This window comes from Catharus ustulatus, chromosome 27, assembly GCF_009819885.2.
Source record: "Catharus ustulatus isolate bCatUst1 chromosome 27, bCatUst1.pri.v2, whole genome shotgun sequence".
Classification (NCBI taxonomy): domain Eukaryota; kingdom Metazoa; phylum Chordata; class Aves; order Passeriformes; family Turdidae; genus Catharus; species Catharus ustulatus.
This window is the reverse complement of record NC_046247.1, coordinates 1,878,895-1,899,155: the sequence shown is the minus strand read 5'-3', so window position 1 is coordinate 1,899,155 and position 20,261 is coordinate 1,878,895. Positions and strand designations below refer to the sequence as shown.

Genomic DNA, 20,261 nt, shown 5'->3' with positions numbered 1-20,261 from the left:
ATTCCCAGTGCAGGAATACATTCCCAGTGATACTGGGACACATTCCCAGTACAGGAATACATTCCCAGTGATACTGGGACACATTCCCAGTGCAGGAATCCATTCCCAGTACAGGAATACATTCCCAGTGATACTGGAATACATTCCCAGTACAGGAATACATTCCCAGTGCAGGAATACATTCCCAGTGATACTGGGACACATTCCCAGTACAGGAATACATTCCCAGTGATACTGGGACACATTCCCAGTACAGGAATACATTCCCAGTGGTGCAGGAATACATTCCCAGTACAGGAATACATTCCCAGTACAGGAATACATTCCCAGTGATACTGGAATACATTCCCAGTAGTGCAGGAATACATTCCCAGTGATACTGGGACACATTCCCAGTAGAGGAACACATTCCCAGTACAGGAATACATTCTCAGTGCAGGAATACATTCCCAGTGGTGCAGGGATCCATTCCCAGTGGTGCAGGAATACATTCCCAGTGATACTGGAATACATTCCCAGTACAGGAACACATTCCCAGTACAGGAATACATTGCCAGTAGTGCAGGAATACATTGCCAGTAGTGCAGGAATACATTCCTAGTGCAGGAATACACTCCCAGTGGTGCAGGAATACATTCCCAGTACAGGAATACATTCCCAGTGGTGCTGGGATCCATTCCCAGTACAGGAACACATTCCTAGTGCAGGAACACATTCCCAGTACAGGAATACATTCCCAGTACAGGAATACATTCCCAGTGATACTGGAATACATTCCTAGCCCAGGAACACATTCTCAGTGATATTGGGACACATTCCCAGTACAGGAACCCATTCCCAGTCAGGACTGGGGCACAGGGCTGGTGATCCATCCACAGGCAGCCAGGCACTCCCCTGCCCTGCTCATAACCCCAGGGAAGGAACACATTCCCCTCCTGGAATTTCCATTTCTCAGGGATTTGGGTTCCCCACCCTCCCATGTGCACACGAGGGGTTAAAAGTGACCTGCAAAGGATCAGGGTTGTGGTGCTCAGGGGTTTTGTGCATCAAAAACATCCCCAGGGATGGATTTGGGTGTTTTTATTTTTGGGAACACACACTCCTGTGGGATTGCAGTGCCAGGGCTGAAGGCACAGCCCTGGAGCTGTGCTGTCCCAAGGGATCCCTTCTGTTCCCAGCCCAAATCCCTCCCTGGTAGCTCAGAGCCATCTCCTGCAGCTCCCAGGGAGGACACAAACATCTCCACAGCTCCAATTTCAGCCAGCAGGAAGAGGCAGCACCCAGGCCTGGCCACAACAGCCTGAAACTGCTCTGGGGGAATCTTTTGCAGGTCTCTCTTTTAAGGCCTTAATGTCATCAGAGACAGAGGGATTCTTTTGTGCTTGCCCTCTGTGAGCAGCACCAAAATCTCCTAAAAGTGAGCAGTTCCAGTGCCTGGCTGTGAGTGCAGGATCCAGAGGGAGGGACACAACAACCACCAGGTGCTGAACTGATGTGCCAAAGTGTTCAAAACAACCACACAAAGAGCCAAATGTTGAGCCACCGCAACGCTGCTGCTACTCAGATTCTCAACACCAGCCACAGCAAAGGAAGAGAAATCAAAATCAAACCCAAAACCGAGCACTGCTATGGACACAGAAGAGTTTTATCTTCACTGGATTGTGTTCCCAGGGTGTGGCAGTGACCTGGGGCCACGAGTCAGGTGGAGACCAGTGCAGATGTTGGCACAGAGATGACAAAAACCAGCTGGGGCCAGGTCCAGAGTGGATTGTCATGGCAGGAGCTCCTGCTGCTGAGCAGAGACAGATCCAGAAGGACAGGGGGGTGTCCCCCTCTGCTTGGAAGTTCTGGTCATGAGTTCAGGAACGTTGAACTTCCCAAACTGCAGCAACAGGAATTCTGTTGGCTCCTCAGAGATTCAGTCCCAGAGCTGTTTTGGGTTCAGAAGAAGCAGAGGGAGTCTTTTGTGGCAGATCTGTGAAGAGAATTGCAACAGAGAAGAGATCAGAACTCATCAAACACATCCAGAACCACCCCAAAAAATTCCAGAGGCCTCAACACATCCAGAACCACCCCAAAAAATTCCAGAATTCCTCAACACATCCAGAACCACCCAAAAAAATTCCAGAGGGCCTCACCACATCCAGAACCACCCAGTGAAATTCCAGAGTGCCTCAACACATCCAGAATCACCCAGTGAAATTCCAGAGTGTCTCAGCACATCCACAACCACCCAAAAAAATTCCAGCTCTCTGAACCTGGATCCAGACACAATTCCCAGCACTCCCAGGATTTGGTTTAGCTTTCTGAACCAGGATCCAGACACAATTCCCAGCTCTGCTAGGACTGGGTTTAGCTGTGCTGAACCAGACACAATTCCCAGCTCTCCAGGACTGGGTTTAGCTGTGCTGAACCAGACACAATTCCCAGCTCTCCAGGACTGGGTTTAACTCTGCTGAACCAGACACAATTCCCAGCTCTACCAGGACTGGGTTTAGCTCTGCTGAACCAGACACAATTCCCAGCTCTGCCAGGACTGGGTTTAGCTCTCTGAACCTGGATCCAGACACAATTCCCAGCTCTGCCAGGACTGGGTTTAACTCTCTGAGCCCTGAGCCCCCTCCCAGGCCCTGCTGCCATTCCCACCTCCAGCACACACTGAGAGCTGCTCCAGCTCAGCCTCCAGCTCAGCATCTGACATGGGGGCACTGGGCACCTTCTGGGGAATGGGAGGCAGATCCACAGAATCCTTGCTGGAATCCTGCAGGAGACTGTCCAGCTCCTTCTCCAGCTCCTCAGAGTCCATCTCTGCTGATTAAAGAAAACATTTCAGCTCCAAGGAGAATTCAGAGGCATGCTCACAGCACTGAGATCCAAAGCAGAGCTGTTATTCCTCCCATCCATTGTTACTCACAAGGAATTTCCTGTACTTCTTTTAAAGGACTCAAAATTGGGTCCTGATCTCAGGGAGGAGAATTTTTTATCTTGGCACTGAGGCCAAGAAGCTCTGGCACCTTTCAGCAGAGGCAAACAAGCTGCAGCAACAGCCAGACCAGAGGAAAAAGCTCATCACTTCAAAAAAACAAAGCAGCAGCCACCCTAAAAATAGATTTCAATCAACATTACACAGCTTTGAACTGAAATCCAGCCCCAAATGGGGACCACGAGATTTGGAGATGAACAAATTGAGAGGGGAGAATTCCCTGCTCCCCATTCCTGAAAAGAAATGGAGTTTTGGGAAGAGTTTATTCCCCCAGGCAGCTGCTGAATGTGGGGAGGGAGCAGGGAAAGGAGGGAACAGGGGAAGGAGAAGGGAAAGGAGCAGGGGAAGGAGCAGGGGAAGGAAGAAGAAGGGAAGGGATGGAGAAGGAAAGAAGAGAGCAGGAAAAGGAGCAGGGAAGGGATGGAGAAGGGAAAGGAGGGAGCAAGGACAGGGATGGATCAGGGATGGAGCAGGGATGGATCAAGCAGGGAAGGATTAAGGAAGGGATGGAGCAGGGACAGGAATTGCAAAGAACAAAAACCCCAGGACATACCCAGACCATTGATCCCCACTCCAGCCAGAGTCTGGGCCACTTCATCTTGAGTGTCACAAAGCTAAAATAAACACAAGATAAAGATTAGAAATTCATCTGGTGCCCTACTATGGCTGCTTCAGCAAAAGGAGAAATAACAAACTAAAAAATACAAAAAACAGAAGTAAAGGCAGCAAAAATTAGTGCAAAAAGACATTTCCAGCATGGTTTTCACAAGGAACACGAAGATTAAATATCATTATTTTAGAATATAAAATATTTTCAAGTGGGAGTAAAAATCTCTGTGTGATTTGAGTTTTTTCACAGAAATAAAGAGTTGAAATTGCAGGAAGCTGAAGACCAACAAATCTCAGCCCCTGAGCTCAGGCTCAAGCTAAAAAATTCATGCTTGGCTAAAACAGGCTCTGCTCCCTTCAGTTCCTGCTGATCAAAAAAACCCCACAAAATGCACAAATCTAAAATAAATTAAAATACAGAACCCCAAAACCAGAAATCTTCTTGCTGATGTTTTAGCTCCAAATTAATTCAGTTTGCTTTGGTGCCATAAAGGGAAAGAATAAATAATTCAAAGCAAGCAAAGGATGAAGAATTGCTGAGTTTCTGAGAATATTTCAGTACCTCCTGGATCTGATCCACCAGGTTCTCTGCCCTCTCCACTGTCACATCCTTCATGGAAAGCTTCAGGGCTCCCACTCCAGCCTGGTAGGCATTGAACACCTGGGAGTGAAAAATGAAAGAGGTGAAGATGAAAAATGCTCAAAAATTCCAGGTTTGTAGGCATTAAATATGTGGAAATTCAAAATAAAAGAGGTGAAGATGAAAAATGCCCAAAAACTCCAGCCTGGCAGGTATTAAATGCCTGGAAATTCAAAATAAAAGACAGAAAGATGCACAGTGCTGGTGAGGTCCAGCCTGAAATACTTTGAAATTAAAAATAAAAGACAAAGATGTACAAATATTGATGAAGGAGCTCAGGGATGGGAGGAGCTCAGGGATGGGAGGAGGAGCTCAGGGAAGGAGGGAGGAGCTCAGGAGGCAGGAGGAGGAGCTCAGGGAAGAGCTCAGGGATGGGAGGGAGGAGCTCAAGGAGGAGTTCAGAGAGGGAAGGAGAAGCTCAGGGAAGGAGGAGGAGCTCAGGGAGGAGCTCAGAGAGGAGCTCAGGGATGGGAGGAGGAACTCAGGGAGAAAGGGAGGAGCTCAGGGAAGGAGGGAAGAGCTCAGGGAAGGAGGAAAGAGCAGCTCAGGGAGGCAGAGAGGAGCTCAGGGAGGGAAGGAGGAGCTCAAGGAAGGAGGGAGGAGCTCAGGGAGAAGCTCAGGGAGGGAGGTGAGGGGCAGGAGAAGGAGCCCAGGGAGGCAGGCAGAGCTCAGGGGGCAGAAGGAGCCCAGGGGGCAGGAGGAGGAGCTCAGGGAGCAGGAGGAGGAGCTCAGGGAGGAGCTCAGGGATGGGAGGCAGAGCTCAGGGGGCAGGAGGAGCTCAGGGAGGAGCTCAGGGATGGGAGGCAGAGCTCAGGGGGCAGGAGGAGCCCAGGAAGAAGCCCAGGGGGCAGCAGGAGCAGCCCAGGTACCATCTGGTCGGTCTGGGAGGCGTAGATCCTGTCCAGGATTCCCTGCACCGCGTCCAGCTTGGAGTGCAGCTCCTCGATTCGCCGCTCCGTCCTGCGCTTGGCCTTGAGGCACCTCAGGGCCTGCCAGGGGCACACAGCTCATGTACACACACAAATATATATTCATATATATTCATATATAAATACATGTATTGGATCCTGCCAGAATCATGTTCTAGGCTGTTCTATTATTGGCTTTTTGCAAATATTAAAATGGTGGGAAAGACAAAGTGTAAGAGCTGAAATGAGGGATGGGAACTCCTGACTGGCTCTTTAAAATGCTGATTATTGTATCCAAATGATACAGATATTTATTTATTTATTTATTATTTTAAATGCTGCTTATTGTGTCCAAATGATACAGATATTTATTTATTTATTATTTTAAATGCTGTTCATTGTACCCCAGTGATGCAGCAATTCACAGGCTGTGGGTACAGAGCCCACCCTCAGCCTTTTCAGGGTTCATCTGAAAGCTCCCTCTGGTTTTGGTTCCAATTAATTATTTACTTTTCATTGTAGATCAATACCTGACAACCAATCAACACCTTTGCTATTACCCACAGCCCATCACAGCAACCAACATCACCACATCCATGGCACTTTTCCAATCACTAAATTCAGTGTGTTACAGTTTAAGTTACAAGTTGTTCTTCAGTTTTCTTGCAGTGGAAAATTCTGAAAAGAGTTAGAAGGGGTTTTTATAACCTCAGAGCAAAGGACAAATCCACCTCAAACAAAAGATGTTTTCACCAAACAAAAGGATTTTCACAAACAAGAATGTTGCAAGTAAAGATCTCAGAATTTTCCACTGCACAGAACAAGTGGGTTTTAGAGTTTATTCCCATTTCTCTTCATTATCTCACTGTGGAAAAATAAATTCTTCACTTTATGGAGAGCTTTCAGAGCCCCCTAAATTTAACCCTGGGCATGACCTGCAGTTCTGCAGCAGCTCCAGGACATTTCCCTGAGAGTTCCACTCACCAGCTGCTTCTTCCCAGCTCTGCAAGCACTCCTGGCATCCTCTTTACACCTGGAAGATGGAGAAAAAAAGAAAAAAGGAAATTTCCACCTTGTTTTAAAAAGCACAACCACCCTCAAACCACAAATCCTCGAATGAATTCCAAACCCAAATCCTTGCTCAGAGCCCTTCCCTGCCCCCTGAAAAGCTGCCACAGCACATGGCTCTGATATTTTATTAACAGCAAAGAACAAAGCAGCTTCTACTTGTGTCCCAAAGTTCTCCATCCCCCAGATGTTCCCACCACCCTTCCCCAAATTACTTCTCTGCTTCCTGGGAAAGGGACTCCACCTTCTGTGAGAGCAGCTGCTCACTCTGCATCAGCTGATAAACTCCAATGTCCACATCGTTCATTGGGGACACCTTGGCGTGGAGGCCTCGGGCAAATTTCACAATCTGAAATCACAGCAGCACAGCCTGCAGTCACTTCAACAAAATCTCAGTGAGGAATGCTTTCACTTGGAAGGAAAAGATGGTTTTGAACTCCCAGTTTAGGTTTTAGAGTCATGAGGATGTCCCAGGATTTAATGTTAAACTAGGATCAGGATCAGCAGTGTGGCAACAAAAAGCTTTAATGGAAGATTTAAATATTTAAACTTGATTTAATCCCTGGATTCTGGAAGTGGATGGGGATGTCAGACTCAGATTTCAGAACACTGCAGGGAAAGGGGAATCTCAGAGCTGAGTGCCGGCTCCTCTGCAGGGAGTGACAAACAGGAAAAGCTTCCCAAAAAATGTGGGATTCCAGGGAATAGTCAACCTGCAGGTCTACCATGTTCTTAACTCAGAATTAAATCAGAGTTATTAGAAATATTTAATGCCAGAATGAGGATTTCTCATCACCACTGCAGCACGTGGAATTCACCTTTGCAGGCAGAGAACACCCATTAACCAAAATCCATCAAATCTCTGCAGGCAAGCCAGGGATGACACCACCCAAAAGCAGTCACCTGCACCCTGTACCTTCTCTCCATTCTGCTCCAGGATGGTGACCCTCTTCTCCTTCTGCAGCTGCAGCAGTAACAGGTAGAAGGTTCTTTCATCAGGGCAGAGGCCGGCGCAGAGGGAGCGCAGCTCGGCCAGCGCGACCACGGGGTGGGAGGAGAGGGTAGAGCTCTGGTACAGGCGATAAACTTCCTCTGCTTTCTCCTGCAAACAGGCAGGGATGCCTCAGGGTTTGTCTTGTGGGGTTAGAAACTCCTGGAATGGTTTGTGTCGTTCTGAGCTTTGTATGGAGGGGGAATAGGGTCGGTGTTTGGTCGTGGAAAGTAATCGTGTTAAAAAGCGCAAAAATGATCCCGATAAAAAAGCACAAAAAACAATCCTTCTGAAAAAACCCACAGAAAACAATCCCTCTAAAAATCACAAAACAATCCTTCTAAAAAATCACAAAAACAATCTTTCTAAAAAAATACACAACACAATCCTTCTAAAAAATCACAAAGCAATCCCTCTAAAAAATCTCACAACACAATCCCTCTAAAAACTCACAAAAACAATCCTTCTAAAAAAATCACAAAGAACAATCCTTCTAAAAAATCTCACAAAGCAATCCCTCTCAAAACACAATCCTTCTAAAAAACTACATAACACAATGCCTCTAAAAAACACAAAAGTCTCTCTAAAAACCCACAAAAAACAACCCCTCTAAAAACCCACAAAAACCAATCCTTCTAAGAAAATACACAACACAATCCCTCTAAAAACCACAAAAAAGTCTCTCTAGAAAAAACCACTGAAAACAATCTCTCTAAAAAATCACAAAACAATCCCTCTAAAAAATCACAAAACAATCCCTCTAAAAATCACAAAAAACAATCCTTCTAAAAAAAAATCACAAAAACAATCCTTCTAAAAAATCTCACAACATAATTCCTCTAAAAACTCATAAAAAAACCAATCCTTCTAAATAATCACAAAATCAATCCTTCTAAAAAAACACAAAAAGCAACCCCTTTAATAAAACAAAAAAAACCTAAAAAAAATAAAACCACCAAAACCAATCCCTCTAAAAACACAGAAAACAATCCCTCTAAAAAGTCCACAAAAAACCAATTCCTCTAAAAATCCACAAAAAAAATCCCTCTAAAAATCCACTTAAAAAATCCCCCTAGGCCTGAAACTCAAGGCCACCCAACAGCCTCAGGCCCTGAAAAATATAAATAAAAGTGAGTTGTGGGAATAAATGACTTCATTACCTGAAGCAATAATTGGAAAATGATACATAAAACTTTGAATTGTCTGAAAATCTCATGTCCATCTTGGGTTTAGCCCCTCTCAGAGGATTTGGTCTTTCATAAATAATATTAAATATTTTATTTTCTAACTCTCCCTGTTTTCCCAAGGCATCACAGGGATGCTCTGAGCCCCTTTTCCCAAATCCTCCAAACTTGGACATTTTCCCCTTTTATTCCAGAGTGATTTTCAGAATGAACTCTCAGAATAAATCATCCATAAAACCAAAACTCTGCTGTTGACACTCCCTGAAATTCTGTGGAACAGCACAGGAACCACAATTGGCTTCTCCTGCTCTTCCTGGAAATCCCTCCCCAGGTCTGAACCAAATCAAAATTAAAGATTTCTGCTGGGCACAGCAACCCAGACAGGCACAGCAAGAGCTGGGGCTCGTTCTGCACACTCAGAGAGAAACAGAGAGAGAGAAAAGGGGTGGGAAAGGATCCAAGGGCAGCCCCAAGCCCATGGGAAAGCAGCTGGAATAATGTCAGGGAAGCTGGGCTGGTGGGACAGGGATTTCCAGAGTGTGGGACAGGGATTTCCAGAGTGTGGGACACTGCATTTCCAGGCTGTTGGGACAGTGATTTTGAGGCAGAGGAACACTGGATTTCCAGGCTGGTAGGAGAATGATTTTCAGGCTGGTGGGACACTGCATTTCCTGGCTATGGGACACTGCATTTCCTGGCTATGGGACACTGCATTTCCAGACCGTGGAAAAGGGGATTTCCAGGCTGTGGGACACTGAATTTCCAGCCTGTAGGACACTGCATTTCCAGGCTGGTGGGACAGGAAATTTCCAGGGAAGCTGGGCTGGTGGGACACTGGTTTTCCAGGTTGTGGTACAGTGGATTTCCAGGATGTAGGACACTGCAATTTCAGCCTATGGGACACTGGATTTCCAGGAAGTGGGCAGAGGATTTCCAGGTTGTGGGACAGTGCATTTCCAGACTGTGGAACAGGGGATTTCCAGGGGAGCTGGGCTGGTGGGACACTGGATTTCCAGGCTGGTGGGAGAGTGATTTCCAGGATGTGGGACACTGCATTTCCAGGTTGTGGGACAGTGATTTCCACATTGTGGGTCACTGCATTTCCAAGTTGAGGGACACTGCATTTCCAGGCTGGTGGGACACTGGATTTCCAGGATGTGGGACAGTGAATTTCCAGGCACTGGGACACTGGATTTCCAAGTTGGTGGGATACTGGGTTTCCAGCCTGTGGGACACCAGATTTCCTGGCCTTGGGACACTGCATTTCCAGCCTGTGGGACAGGGGATTTCCAGGCTGTGGGACACTGAATTTCCAGCCCATAGGACACTGCATTTCCAGGCACTGGGACACTGCATTTCCAGGCTGGTGGGACAGGGGATTTCCAGGATGTGGGACACTGGATTTCCTGGCTGGTGGGACAGGAAATTTCCAGGGAAGTTTGGCTGGTGGGACACTGGTTTTCCAGGTTGTGGTATAGTGGATTTCCAGGATGTGGGACACTGGATTTCCAGGCTGGTGGAAGAATTATTTTCAGGCTGGTGAGACACTGCATTTCCTGGTTATGGGACACTGCATTTCCAGGACAAGAGACATTGCATTTCCAGGGAAACTTGGTTGGTGGGACACTGCATTTCCTGGCTGGTGGGAGAGTGATTTTCAGGATGTGGGACACTGCATTTCCAGGTTGATGGCACACTGGATTTCCAGGATGTGGGACACAGAATTTTCAGGTTGGTGGGACACTGCTTTTCCAGGGAAGCTGGGCTGGTGGGACACTGGTTTTCCAGGTTGATGGCACACTGCATTTCCAGGCTGGTGGGACAATGGATTTCCAGGCACTGGGATAATGGATTTCCAGGATATGGGAAAGGTGATTTCCAGGTTGATGGGGCACTGGATTTCCAGGAAGTGGGACACTGCATTTCCAGGCAGAGGGACACTGGATGTCCAGGCACTGGGACAGAGAATTTCCAAGCTGTGGGACACTGGATTTCCAGGATAAGGGACACTGGATTGCCAGCCTGTGGGACACTGCATTTCCAGGGAAGCTGGGCTGGTGGGACACCACATTTCCAGGATGTGGGACACTGGATTTCCAGGATGTGGACACAGCATTCCCAGGCTGGTGGGAGAGTGATTTCCAGGCTGTGGGACACTGCATTTCCAGGTTGGTTGGACACTGCATTTCCAGCCTGTGGGACACTGCATTTCCAGGTTGGTTGGACACTGCATTTCCAGCCTGTGGGACACTGCATTTCCAGGCTGGGCTGTTCCATCCCTGGAGCAGATGGAACTCAGGCTGAGAGTTCCTCATGTCCCACACAGGAATCAGCTCCAGGTGGGATTTACAGCTGGCTTTACAGTTCTTGCCTTTCTGGACAAGCAGGGAATTCCATCCCTCCCTTTTCTTGGAGTCGGTGAGAAGTCATTGTCAGAACCACAGAATGGTTTGGGATGGGAGGACCTGGAATCCCATCAGTGCCACCCCTGACACCTCCCATTGTCCCAGGGTGCTCCAACCTGGCCTGGGACACTTCCAGGGATCCAGGAGAAGCCACAGCTCCTCTGGGAATTCCATCCCAGCATCCCACCCATCCCTGTCCTCTGGCAGTGGAAGCAATTCCCTGTGTCCTGTCCCTCCATCCCTTGTCCAAATCCCTCCCCAGCTCTCCTGAAGCTCCTTTAAGCCCTGGAAGAGACTCTCAGATCTCCCTGGAGCTTCTCTTCTCCAGCAGCTCCATCATTTTCAAGGAACACCAGCAGATCTAAATCACTTCCCATCCACCTCTCTCCAGGCTTTTGAACACCTCAGGATCAGCAATGAAGATCTGCCAGCCCTGACCCCTCCTCCCCAGCACATGGAACAACTCCAGATTTCCCTGGAGATGCACAAGCTCAGGAGAGCTCTCAACACTCACCTGAAGCACCTCCACATAAATCAGAACCTCGTCTTCCTCGGGAATTTTGCTGTCCCCCAGCACGCTGGAGAGGGTCCACTTGAGGGGCTTCAGGATGAAAACTCCCACACCCCACGAGATCCAGCTGCTGTCTACACTGGCCATGAAGTCTGACTCCCTCTGGAGCTTCCCACGTCTAGAAAAAAGATAATTCAGTGGAGCTGAACACACTCAGTCTAAACCTTGGGTATCCTGCACATCCTCCACTCCAGTGAGCTCCAAGTCTGAGATTTTATTGCTGGGAGCACACAGAGGTTTCCACTCCTCCCCTGTCTCCTCTGGATACCAAGTGCATTTTGTTTAGTGCCTTTTGTTTACTCTTTTTCCCGACCTGCAAGTTTCTCCCAGTTTTGTGACTCGAAACTGATGAGGAATAAAATGAGGAAATGAACAGGGAGGGTCAGTTTTGGGGCTAATCAGCCATTTCGTGACAGTTCTGCTTCAATATTAAATTGTAGCTTCTCTGGTTTTAATTTTCAGATCACCAACAGAGCTCCTGTTGTTTTGAGTCTCTCTGAGGTACCAGCCCCAATTTCTGAGCACAAAACCTCTGCTTGCAAACAGCAGCTCAACACATCCCCGGTGCCCTCGACAGCACAAGATTGCAGGGAATTACCCCCATTTAACCCCAATATTCCTGTGGAATCCTGTGGAATCCCCTGGGTGAGGTCCGATTCCCTGCCCAGCTCACCCTCCTAAATTCCACACACACAAACCGCAATTCACACAACCCCACGCTGCTTTGGGCTGGACAAAACCCCCATCCAGTGCCACCCCTGTCATGCCCAGTGACACCTCCACTATCTCAGGTTGCTACAACCCGTCCTTGGACACTCGCAGGTATCCAAGGGCAGCAGCCACAGCTCCTCCAGGCCCTCAGAGCGCTCAATTCCCAGCACGGATCCAGCGCCAGCCGCATCCCCCGGCTCCCCCCACACCCTCAAGGCCGCCCCCGATCTCCTTTTTACCTGAGCAGCTCCCTGAGGACGGTGCCCAGCCCCAAGGGGACGCTGCCGCGCCGCTCGAAGCCGTTCTGCAGCTCCCTGAGGCACGTCCTCACCGCGCCGCTCCGCCGGCCGCGGGCCAGCACCAGCCCGACCCAGAAAGCCATCTTGCTGTCCCACTCGGTGCTGTTCACCTCGCGGCTCTGCTTGAAGGCCGAGAATAGGAAGGCCATGCGTTCGTCATCCGTCTCCCACTCCGGGGGCAGGTCCCCGGCCGCGGCCGGCCCAGGGGGGGCCTCCCCCGGGCTGCACATCTACGCGAGCCCCCGGCTCGGCCGCGGCCTCCGCCCGGCCCGGCCGCCCGCCCGCCTCAGGGGAGCCGCGCACGGCGCATGCGCGGTGTCACCCCCGCGTTCCCCCCCGCGTCACTCGGGGTGGGCCGCGCCGTGCCCCCCCCTCGCGGCCCCCGCTGTGGTACGGCCCGGAGGGGAGCAATGGCCACGCCCACGAGGCCGCGGGAGCCGTGCGGTGACGTCATTGTGACGTCATTGTGATGGCATTATGGCGGTATTTATGAGGCCATTAGTGAGGTCATAAGGGAGGTCAAGGCGGTTGGTGAGAGGGCGGGGCTTGGGGCTATTTGAGACCATAGATATTAATAATAATTTTTATATAGAGAGAGTTATATAAAAACAGTAATTTATATATAGATATATAAATATATTAATAATAATTTTTATATAGCTAGATAATAAATAATTTATATATATAAATAATAATATATAGATAGTAACGATATATAGTAATTTATATATCTAGATATTAACATATAGGTAATAACTATATATAATAATCTCTATATAAAATAATATATAGATAATAATTTTTATATATAGATAATAATAGATAGATAATAACTATAGATAATAATTTTTATATATAATAATATATAATATTTATAATGTATCCTATACGCATGTATAATATATAAAATATTCCTTGTATATTATTAATTTTCATCATATAACATAAAACATATAAATAATAACAACTGTAATAATAATAATAAATCCACTATAAAAGAAAACATACCAAACCTATCCCAAACTCATCCCAAACCCATCCCAAACCAATCCTAAACCCCATCCTAAACCCCATCCTTTCTTGAAACCCCATTACAAACCCATCCCAAACCCCATCTTCAAATCCCATCCTTAAACCTCATCCTAAACCCATCCCAAACCCCATCCCAAACTCATCCCAAACCCCATCCCAAACCAATCCTAAACCCCATCCTTTCCTTAAACCCCATTCCAAACCCATCCTAAACCACATCCTTCAATCCCATCCTAAATCCCATCCCAAACTCCATCCCAAACCCATCCCAAATCCCATCTTCAAATCCTATCCTTAAACCCCATCCTTAAAACCCATTCTTCAATCCCATCCTTAAACTTCATCCTAAACCCCATCCCAAACCCATCCCAAATCCCATCCTTTCCTTCAATTCCATCTCAAATTCCATTTCAAATCCCATCCCAAACCCATCCCAACCCCATCCTTAAACCCCATCCTAAACTCATCCCAAATCACATCCCAAACTTATCTCAACCCCATCCCAACCCCATCCCAACCCCATCCCAAATCACATCCCAGACCAATCCCAAACCCCATCCCAAACCCAATCCCAAATCACATCTCAGACCAATCCCAAACCCCATCCCAAACCCAATCCCAAACCCATCGCAAACCCATCCTAAACTCCATCCTAAACCCATCCCAAATCCCATCCTAAAACCCATCCCAAACCCCATCCCAAACACATCCTAAACCCCATCCCAACCCCAGCCCAAACCCATCCCAAACCCCATTCCTAAATCCCATTCTTAAACCCCATCTTTAAATCCCATCCTAAATCCCATGCTTAAACCCCATCCTTAAATCCCATCCTGAAATTCCATCCTTTCCTTCAATCCCATCCCAAATCCGTCCCAAATCCATCCCAAACCCCATCCCAAACACCATCCCAACCCCATCCCCCCTCCCAGGCTGCTCCAATCCCATCCTGGCCTCGGACACTTCCAGAGCTCTTGGATCATCCCAAGTTTCCCTTCCCTGTCCCTGCATCCCCCCAAATCTGGGAGAGCCCCAAATCTGGGATTTTCCAGAGCGTTTTTTGGTGCTGCTCCTGGAAAAAGGGGAGCAAATCCCTGTTTGGGAATTTGGGAATTTGGGAATTTGGGAAATGCAGCAGAGCAGTGCCGAGGGGAAGGGATTTTCCAGCCATGGGTGGAGCTGCTCTTGTCTCATCCCTGATTTTTTTTTTTTTTTTTTTTTCACATTTGGAGCCTGATTCAAGGGATTGAAATCAGAATTAAATTAAATTGGTCCCAATTCCCTGGAATTTGGTGACACCAGCTCGGCTCTGCTCCTGCAGGGAAGGCAGGGAAGGTCCCAGAGCTGCCTTAAAACCAATCCATGGAAATCAGGGAATGACTCAGCACAGGCAGCCGTTATTTTTAGCTCCTTTCCAAGCCAAAATTTCTCATTAATCCAGTTGTAGCCTCAAAATAACATCATTTTGTGCCTGGAAACCTGAGGAGCTGGGATTGCTCCTGCCAGAATCCAGCCTGGGGAAAAAAAAAAAAGAAAAAAAAATAGAAAAAAAAAAAATCCAGGAAGGAAAGGCAGCGCAGGATCACGAGGTTTTGTTCAAAGAGGCTCCAGGGAGGTTTGGCCTTGACCAAGGAGCAGGGATCACATGCTGGGATGGAAAGAGCCCAAGGATGAGCTGATCCTGCCTGGGGGATGGATCCCAGCTGGAGCAGGGGGTGGGGAGAGGCTCAGGAGTCAAAGTGAAGGCGCTGAGACAGGTGAGGGATTCAAAATGAGGAATTCAAAATGAGGAATTCCTTCCCTGTTTGCCATCGTTCAGCCTTTCCTGGGGAGGCAGGAATCCAGCACACATATTTGGGAAGATAAATCCATAATTCCCAATAAATCCCTCTGCCCTTCATGGGGAACCAGGAATCCAGCACATGAGTTTGGGGAGATAAATCCATAATTCCAAATATTTTTACTTATTTCTGCCCATCATGGGGAGGCAGGGATCCAGCACACAGAATTGAGAAGATAAATCCATAATTCCCAATAAATGTCTCAGCCCTTCCCAGAGAATCAGGGATCCAGCACAGGAATTTGAGAAGATAAATCCATAATTCCCAAGAAATCCCTCTGCCCTTCCCAAGGAAGAAGGAATCCAGCACATTTATTTGGGGACATAAACCCATAATTCCAAATTTTCTACTTATTTCTGCCCTTCATGGGGAACCAGGAATCCAGCATATGAATTTGAGAAGACAAATCCAAAATTCCAAATAAATCTCTCAGCCCTTCCTGGGAAAGCAGGGATCCAGCACAAGCAGCTGGGAAAATAAATCCATAATTACAAATAAATCCCTCTGCCCTTCATGGGGAAGCAGGAATCCAGCACACAAATTTGGGAAGATAAATCCATAATTCCAAATAAGCCGCTCCCAGGGAAGCAGGGACCCAGCACACAAATTTAAGACGAGAATGAATTTGGTTTCTTCAGCCTGGAGAAGATTTGGGGTGGCCTCCTTATGGGAAGCAGCTTTGGGAAAGAGAGAAATGATGAAAAATCCACCTGCTTGCCCTGAGCACCCCACAAACCCCAAAAAACAAAGCAGGAAAAGGGAGTGGGGACAGAAATCTGAGCACGTGCCACCACAGAGGGGAAACTGAGGCACGGAGGGCCAGGGTGGTTTGTCCAGGCTTGCCCAAGGAAGGTGCAGTGGGGAACTGAGCAGAACTCTCATCGAGTTCACAGCTTGCCACAGAGCTTTTTTTTTTTTTAATTTCAAAGAGGAACTTGGAATTTATGAGCCAAATAACGCGTTTATCAGGAGGAGGAAAAATAATTCAGGAGGAGGAAGAAGAGGAGGGGGGAGGGAAGGTCAAAATTATCGTGCTGCCACCAAAACAGGAGGGGAACTGAAGGGAAAACTGGATGGGGGTGTTCCAAAATAAAACAGGAGCGGTCACGTAGCCCAGGGTGTGCTGGGGGTCACAGCCCCGGGGGAGAAGCTCCGGGAGGGGAGATTGGAGCCCCCCCCAGCCCCCATCCCTGCAGAGCTGGGTGTTGGACAAACGGACACCGGGTCAGACTGCACGGGGATGTTCTGAGGGTTTGAAGTGTGTCACAAGCAAGGTTGCACATTAACTCTGGCTGATAAGGCTCAGCTTTTCCATTCATGCCTTTATTGCTCTGCTCCCTGTGGGAATTTCAGTCTCAGGTTGAGTCCTCACACGCGTTTTATTCTCCACTTGCAGCAGAACTGAGCCAGCCAGGGAAGGATTTAAGATCCCAGAACCAGAGGGATTTCTTTTTCTTCTCTTCTCTTCTCTTCTCTTCTCTTCTCTTCTCTTCTCTTCTCTTCTCTTCTCTTCTCTTCTCTTCTCTTCTCTTCTCTTCTCTTCTCTTCTCTTCTCTTCTCTTCTCTTCTCTTCTCTTCTCTTCTCTTCTCTTCTCTTCTCTTCTCTTCTCTTCTCTTCTCTTCTCTTCTCTTCTCTTCTCTTCTCTTCTCTTCTCTTCTCTTCTCTTCTCTTCTCTTCTCTTCCTCTTCTCTTCTCTTCTCTTCTCTTCTCTTCTCTTCTCTTCTCTTCTCTTCTCTTCTCTTCTCTTCTCTTCTCTTCTCTTCTCTTCTCTTCTCTTCCCCTCTCTTCCCTTCTCTTCCCTCTGCCCAATTTCCCCCCAGGGTTGTTCTGGGGTTCAGCCTCGGGGCTCCAGGGGATTCCTGTGCAGAGGGAGCTGTGGGATAACCAGGGGGTGATAAGGGCTGCAGGTCTGGCCCTGGCAGATAAACACCCAGCCCTTCTCACTCGTGAAACAGCCTGGCTAAAAATCCTCCCTGAATAAAAACCACGGTGCTTTTTCCAGGATGGAAATTCTCGCAGGGAGAGGGAGTGATGTGTGTGCCCTGTGTCCCACTCCTTGGGGACAGGGACAGGGTGACCCCTCTGACCTCGGGCTGGACACTGAGCTGCCTTTGTGCAAATATTCTCTGGTTTGTCAGCAATTTTATAAATGGGGAGAGTGAGATGGAAAGAGAAATTCCTGTGGTTTTCCAACGAATGTTTGGTGAGAGGAGGGTGGGGTGCCAGGGAGGGCTGTGGAAGCAGGATGAAGTGTGGGTGATCCACTTCCATGTGCCCCCTGTCACACATCCCGAGTTTCCTGGCTGAATTCAGCTTCCTGAAGAGTATCAGGTTGATTTTTCAGAGAGGGTAAATCCTTCCCCATCTCATTTGCACACGGATTAACATGTAGCTTAGTCCTAGACCTAAACCTTGTTCTAATTCTGCTCTAAATCCCAGATTTTCCTGGCTGAATTCAGCTTCCTAAAGAACATCAGGTTGATTTTTCAGAGGATAAATTCTCCATCCCATTTACACCCGGATTAACATGTAGCTTAGTCCTAGACCTAAACCTTGTTCTAGTTCTGCTCTAAATCCCGATTTTTCCTGTCTGATTTCAACTCCCTAAAGAGCATCAAGTTGATTTTTCAGGGGGGATGTACAGTGAAGACAAATCCTTCTCCATCCCATTTGCACATAGATTAACATGCAGCTTAGTCCTAGACCTAAACCTTGTTCTAGTTCTGCTCTAAATCCCGAATTTTCCTGGCTGAATTCAGTTCCCTAAAGAGCATCAGGTTGATTTTTCAGAGAGGATAAATCCTTCCCCATCCCCTTTACACATGGATTAACATGTAGCTTAGTCCTAGACCTAAACCTTGTTCTAATTCTGCTCTAAATCCTGAGTTTTCCTGGCTGAATTCAGCTCCCTAAAGAACATCAGGTTGATTTTTTAGAGAGGATAAATCCTTCCCCATCCCATTTGCACATAAATTAACATGCACCTTAGTCCTAGACCTAAACCTAGTACTAGTTCTGCTCTAAATCCCAGATTTTCCTGGCTGAATTCAGCTTCCTAAAGAGCATCAGGTTGATTTTTCAGAGAGGATAAATTCTTCCCCATCTCGTTTGCACAAGGATTAACAGTAGGCTGTAGTCCTAGACCTAATCCTTGTTCTAGTTCTGCTCCAAATCCCGAGTTTTTCTGACTGAATTCAGCTCCCTAAAGAGCATCAGGTTGATTTTTCAGAGGATAAATCCTTCCCCATCCCCTTTACACATGGATTAACATGTAGCTTAGTCCTAGACCTAAACCTTGTACTAGTTCTGCTCTAAATCCCGAATTTTCCTGGCTAAATTCAGCTCCCTAAAGAGCATCAGGTTGATTTTTCAGAGAGGGTAAATCCTTCCCCATCTCGTTTGCACAAGGATTAACAGTAGGCTGTAGTCCAAGCACTAAACCTTGTACTAGTTCTGATGAAAATGAATCATCCTCTGATGACTCAATGACTTCAGCTGCAGCCAGCGGTGTCCAGAGCACAGAACACACGGTTTTGGTTAAACAAAAGGCCCCCACATATTTTTTGGGGTTTGTAATAACAGCACCCACCCAGGAAAGCAGCAGGAATTTCTCTCCTCCTCCTCCAAATCCACTGATGGTGGCACAGCCAGGCTGAATAATTCTTGTGCCAGGAGACAACCAGGCTTGTCCTGGCTACAGAGCAGCCAGCAAAGAGAAAGTTCTTCCCAAATATCCACATCCAGAGGGGACTAGCCAGATTTAACTCATCCAGTTGGGGCTGCTCCTTGCCGGGGCACTGAGCCCTTTTTCCTGGCATTTTTCCTGGCATTTTTCCTGGCGAGCAGCATTTTTTTCTGGTGTTGCTCGCATTTTCCCTGCCTTGGATCACGTTTTTCACCCGTTCACCTGCAGATTTCGCTGCCTTGGGAAGGAGGACAAAGTGGCATAAAAAAAAAAAAAAAAAAAAAAAAAAATTTTCCAAGAGCCTCCGGTGAGTCACCGGGGAGGTGCCGGAACGGAACTGGAGGATCAGTTCAGGGTCCATTACACAAACATCAACAAACTTTCACAATTCTTCTCTGCCTCGATTTCTCAAAAAATTCTGGTATGGTTTGGGTTGGAAGAGACCTGAAAAAGTTCTCTGGGGGCCTTTTTTGGTACTGGAAGGGTCTCTGGACTCCCATCACACATCCATCATCTCAGTAAAAATCAGACTTTTCTTGAGATTAATTAATTTTCCTCACACCTGATCACCTGATAACGTGAGGCAGCGGGGCCGTTTGTGTAACAGCAGAAATTACCAATATTTAATTTTTGACTTTTTTTTTTTTTTTTTTTCCCCTTTCATGGCGGGTTCTATCCCACAAAAAAAAAAAAAAAAAAAAAAAAAAAAAAGGCGGAATTTCCCCAATTCCCAGCTCAGCTTTACAAGGTTGCTGAGCTGTGCCTTTACACATTAACCCTAACCTGAAACCATCGTAATCCTGCGATTTCCCTCCCCAGAACACAAAAAAACGAGGTCTTGCTCTCTGGAGTTAATGAGTGATAGGGAAAAAATCAAGATGGAGAAGAAGCAACACCCTGAGAAATTATTCCTGAATGTTCCTGTGTGATTTGGGAAATTAATTCAGTCACTTGGGGGGTGAAAGAAGAAAATAAGAGTGGTTGAAAACTTAAAGAAAAAACTAAAAATTCTGTTTCTCGAGTGTTATAAGTGCATGACACATTGTTGGCTTTTCACAATTATTGAGATAAATGCTGTATGTATCATGTTAAAATAGCTTTTCTGTGTGAATATAAGGGTTTTTTTCTTTTCTTCTAATAGCAAAAGTTAAACATAAGTTTTTTTAAAATAATATGCTTAAACTACCCACTTAGTTAAAATAACAGCTCGTGAATGTGCAATAAGGGCCCTGCAGCTGACACCACGATTATCAACACTCACCAACTGCAAAAAACCAAAACCACCACCCAAATTAAAAAATAATTAAAAAAAAACTAAAACCATGAGCCAAAA

At 47.0% G+C, this 20,261-nt stretch overlaps 1 protein-coding gene across 2 annotated transcripts; it reads right to left on the bottom strand.

Moving 5' to 3' along the window:
• Window positions 1–1,532: 1,532 nt before the first annotated feature.
• Window positions 1,533–12,675, bottom strand: CHMP7 (charged multivesicular body protein 7). Of its 2 annotated transcripts, none has more exons than XM_033081321.1 (10): window positions 12,310–12,675; window positions 11,303–11,477; window positions 7,125–7,310; window positions 6,424–6,557; window positions 6,125–6,173; window positions 5,102–5,221; window positions 4,155–4,253; window positions 3,537–3,597; window positions 2,647–2,811; window positions 1,533–1,975 (listed from the first exon to the last, which is right to left on the bottom strand). In XM_033081321.1, exons 1-10 carry the CDS (start codon window positions 12,597–12,599, stop codon window positions 1,911–1,913), a joined length of 1,344 nt encoding a protein of 447 aa, XP_032937212.1. In that variant the 5' UTR covers window positions 12,600–12,675; the 3' UTR covers window positions 1,533–1,910. The 2 variants fall into 2 exon arrangements, with proteins under 2 accessions (XP_032937212.1, XP_032937213.1); XM_033081322.2 differs by having other exon boundaries at window positions 2,647–2,808; window positions 12,310–12,636.
• Window positions 12,676–20,261: the final 7,586 nt, after the last annotated feature.

Coding starts and splice junctions, on each gene's coding strand:
- CHMP7 (XM_033081321.1), bottom strand. CDS start 12,599: ATGTGCAGCCCGGGGGAGGCCCCCCCTGGGCCGGCCGCGGCCGGGGAC. Junction 6,174..6,423: donor CTTTCCCAGGAAGCAGAGAA/GTAATTTGGGGA, acceptor TCCATCTTCCAG/GTGTAAAGAGGATGCCAGGA. Junction 4,254..5,101: donor CCTCCCAGACCGACCAGATG/GTACCTGGGCTG, acceptor TTTCACTCCCAG/GTGTTCAATGCCTACCAGGC.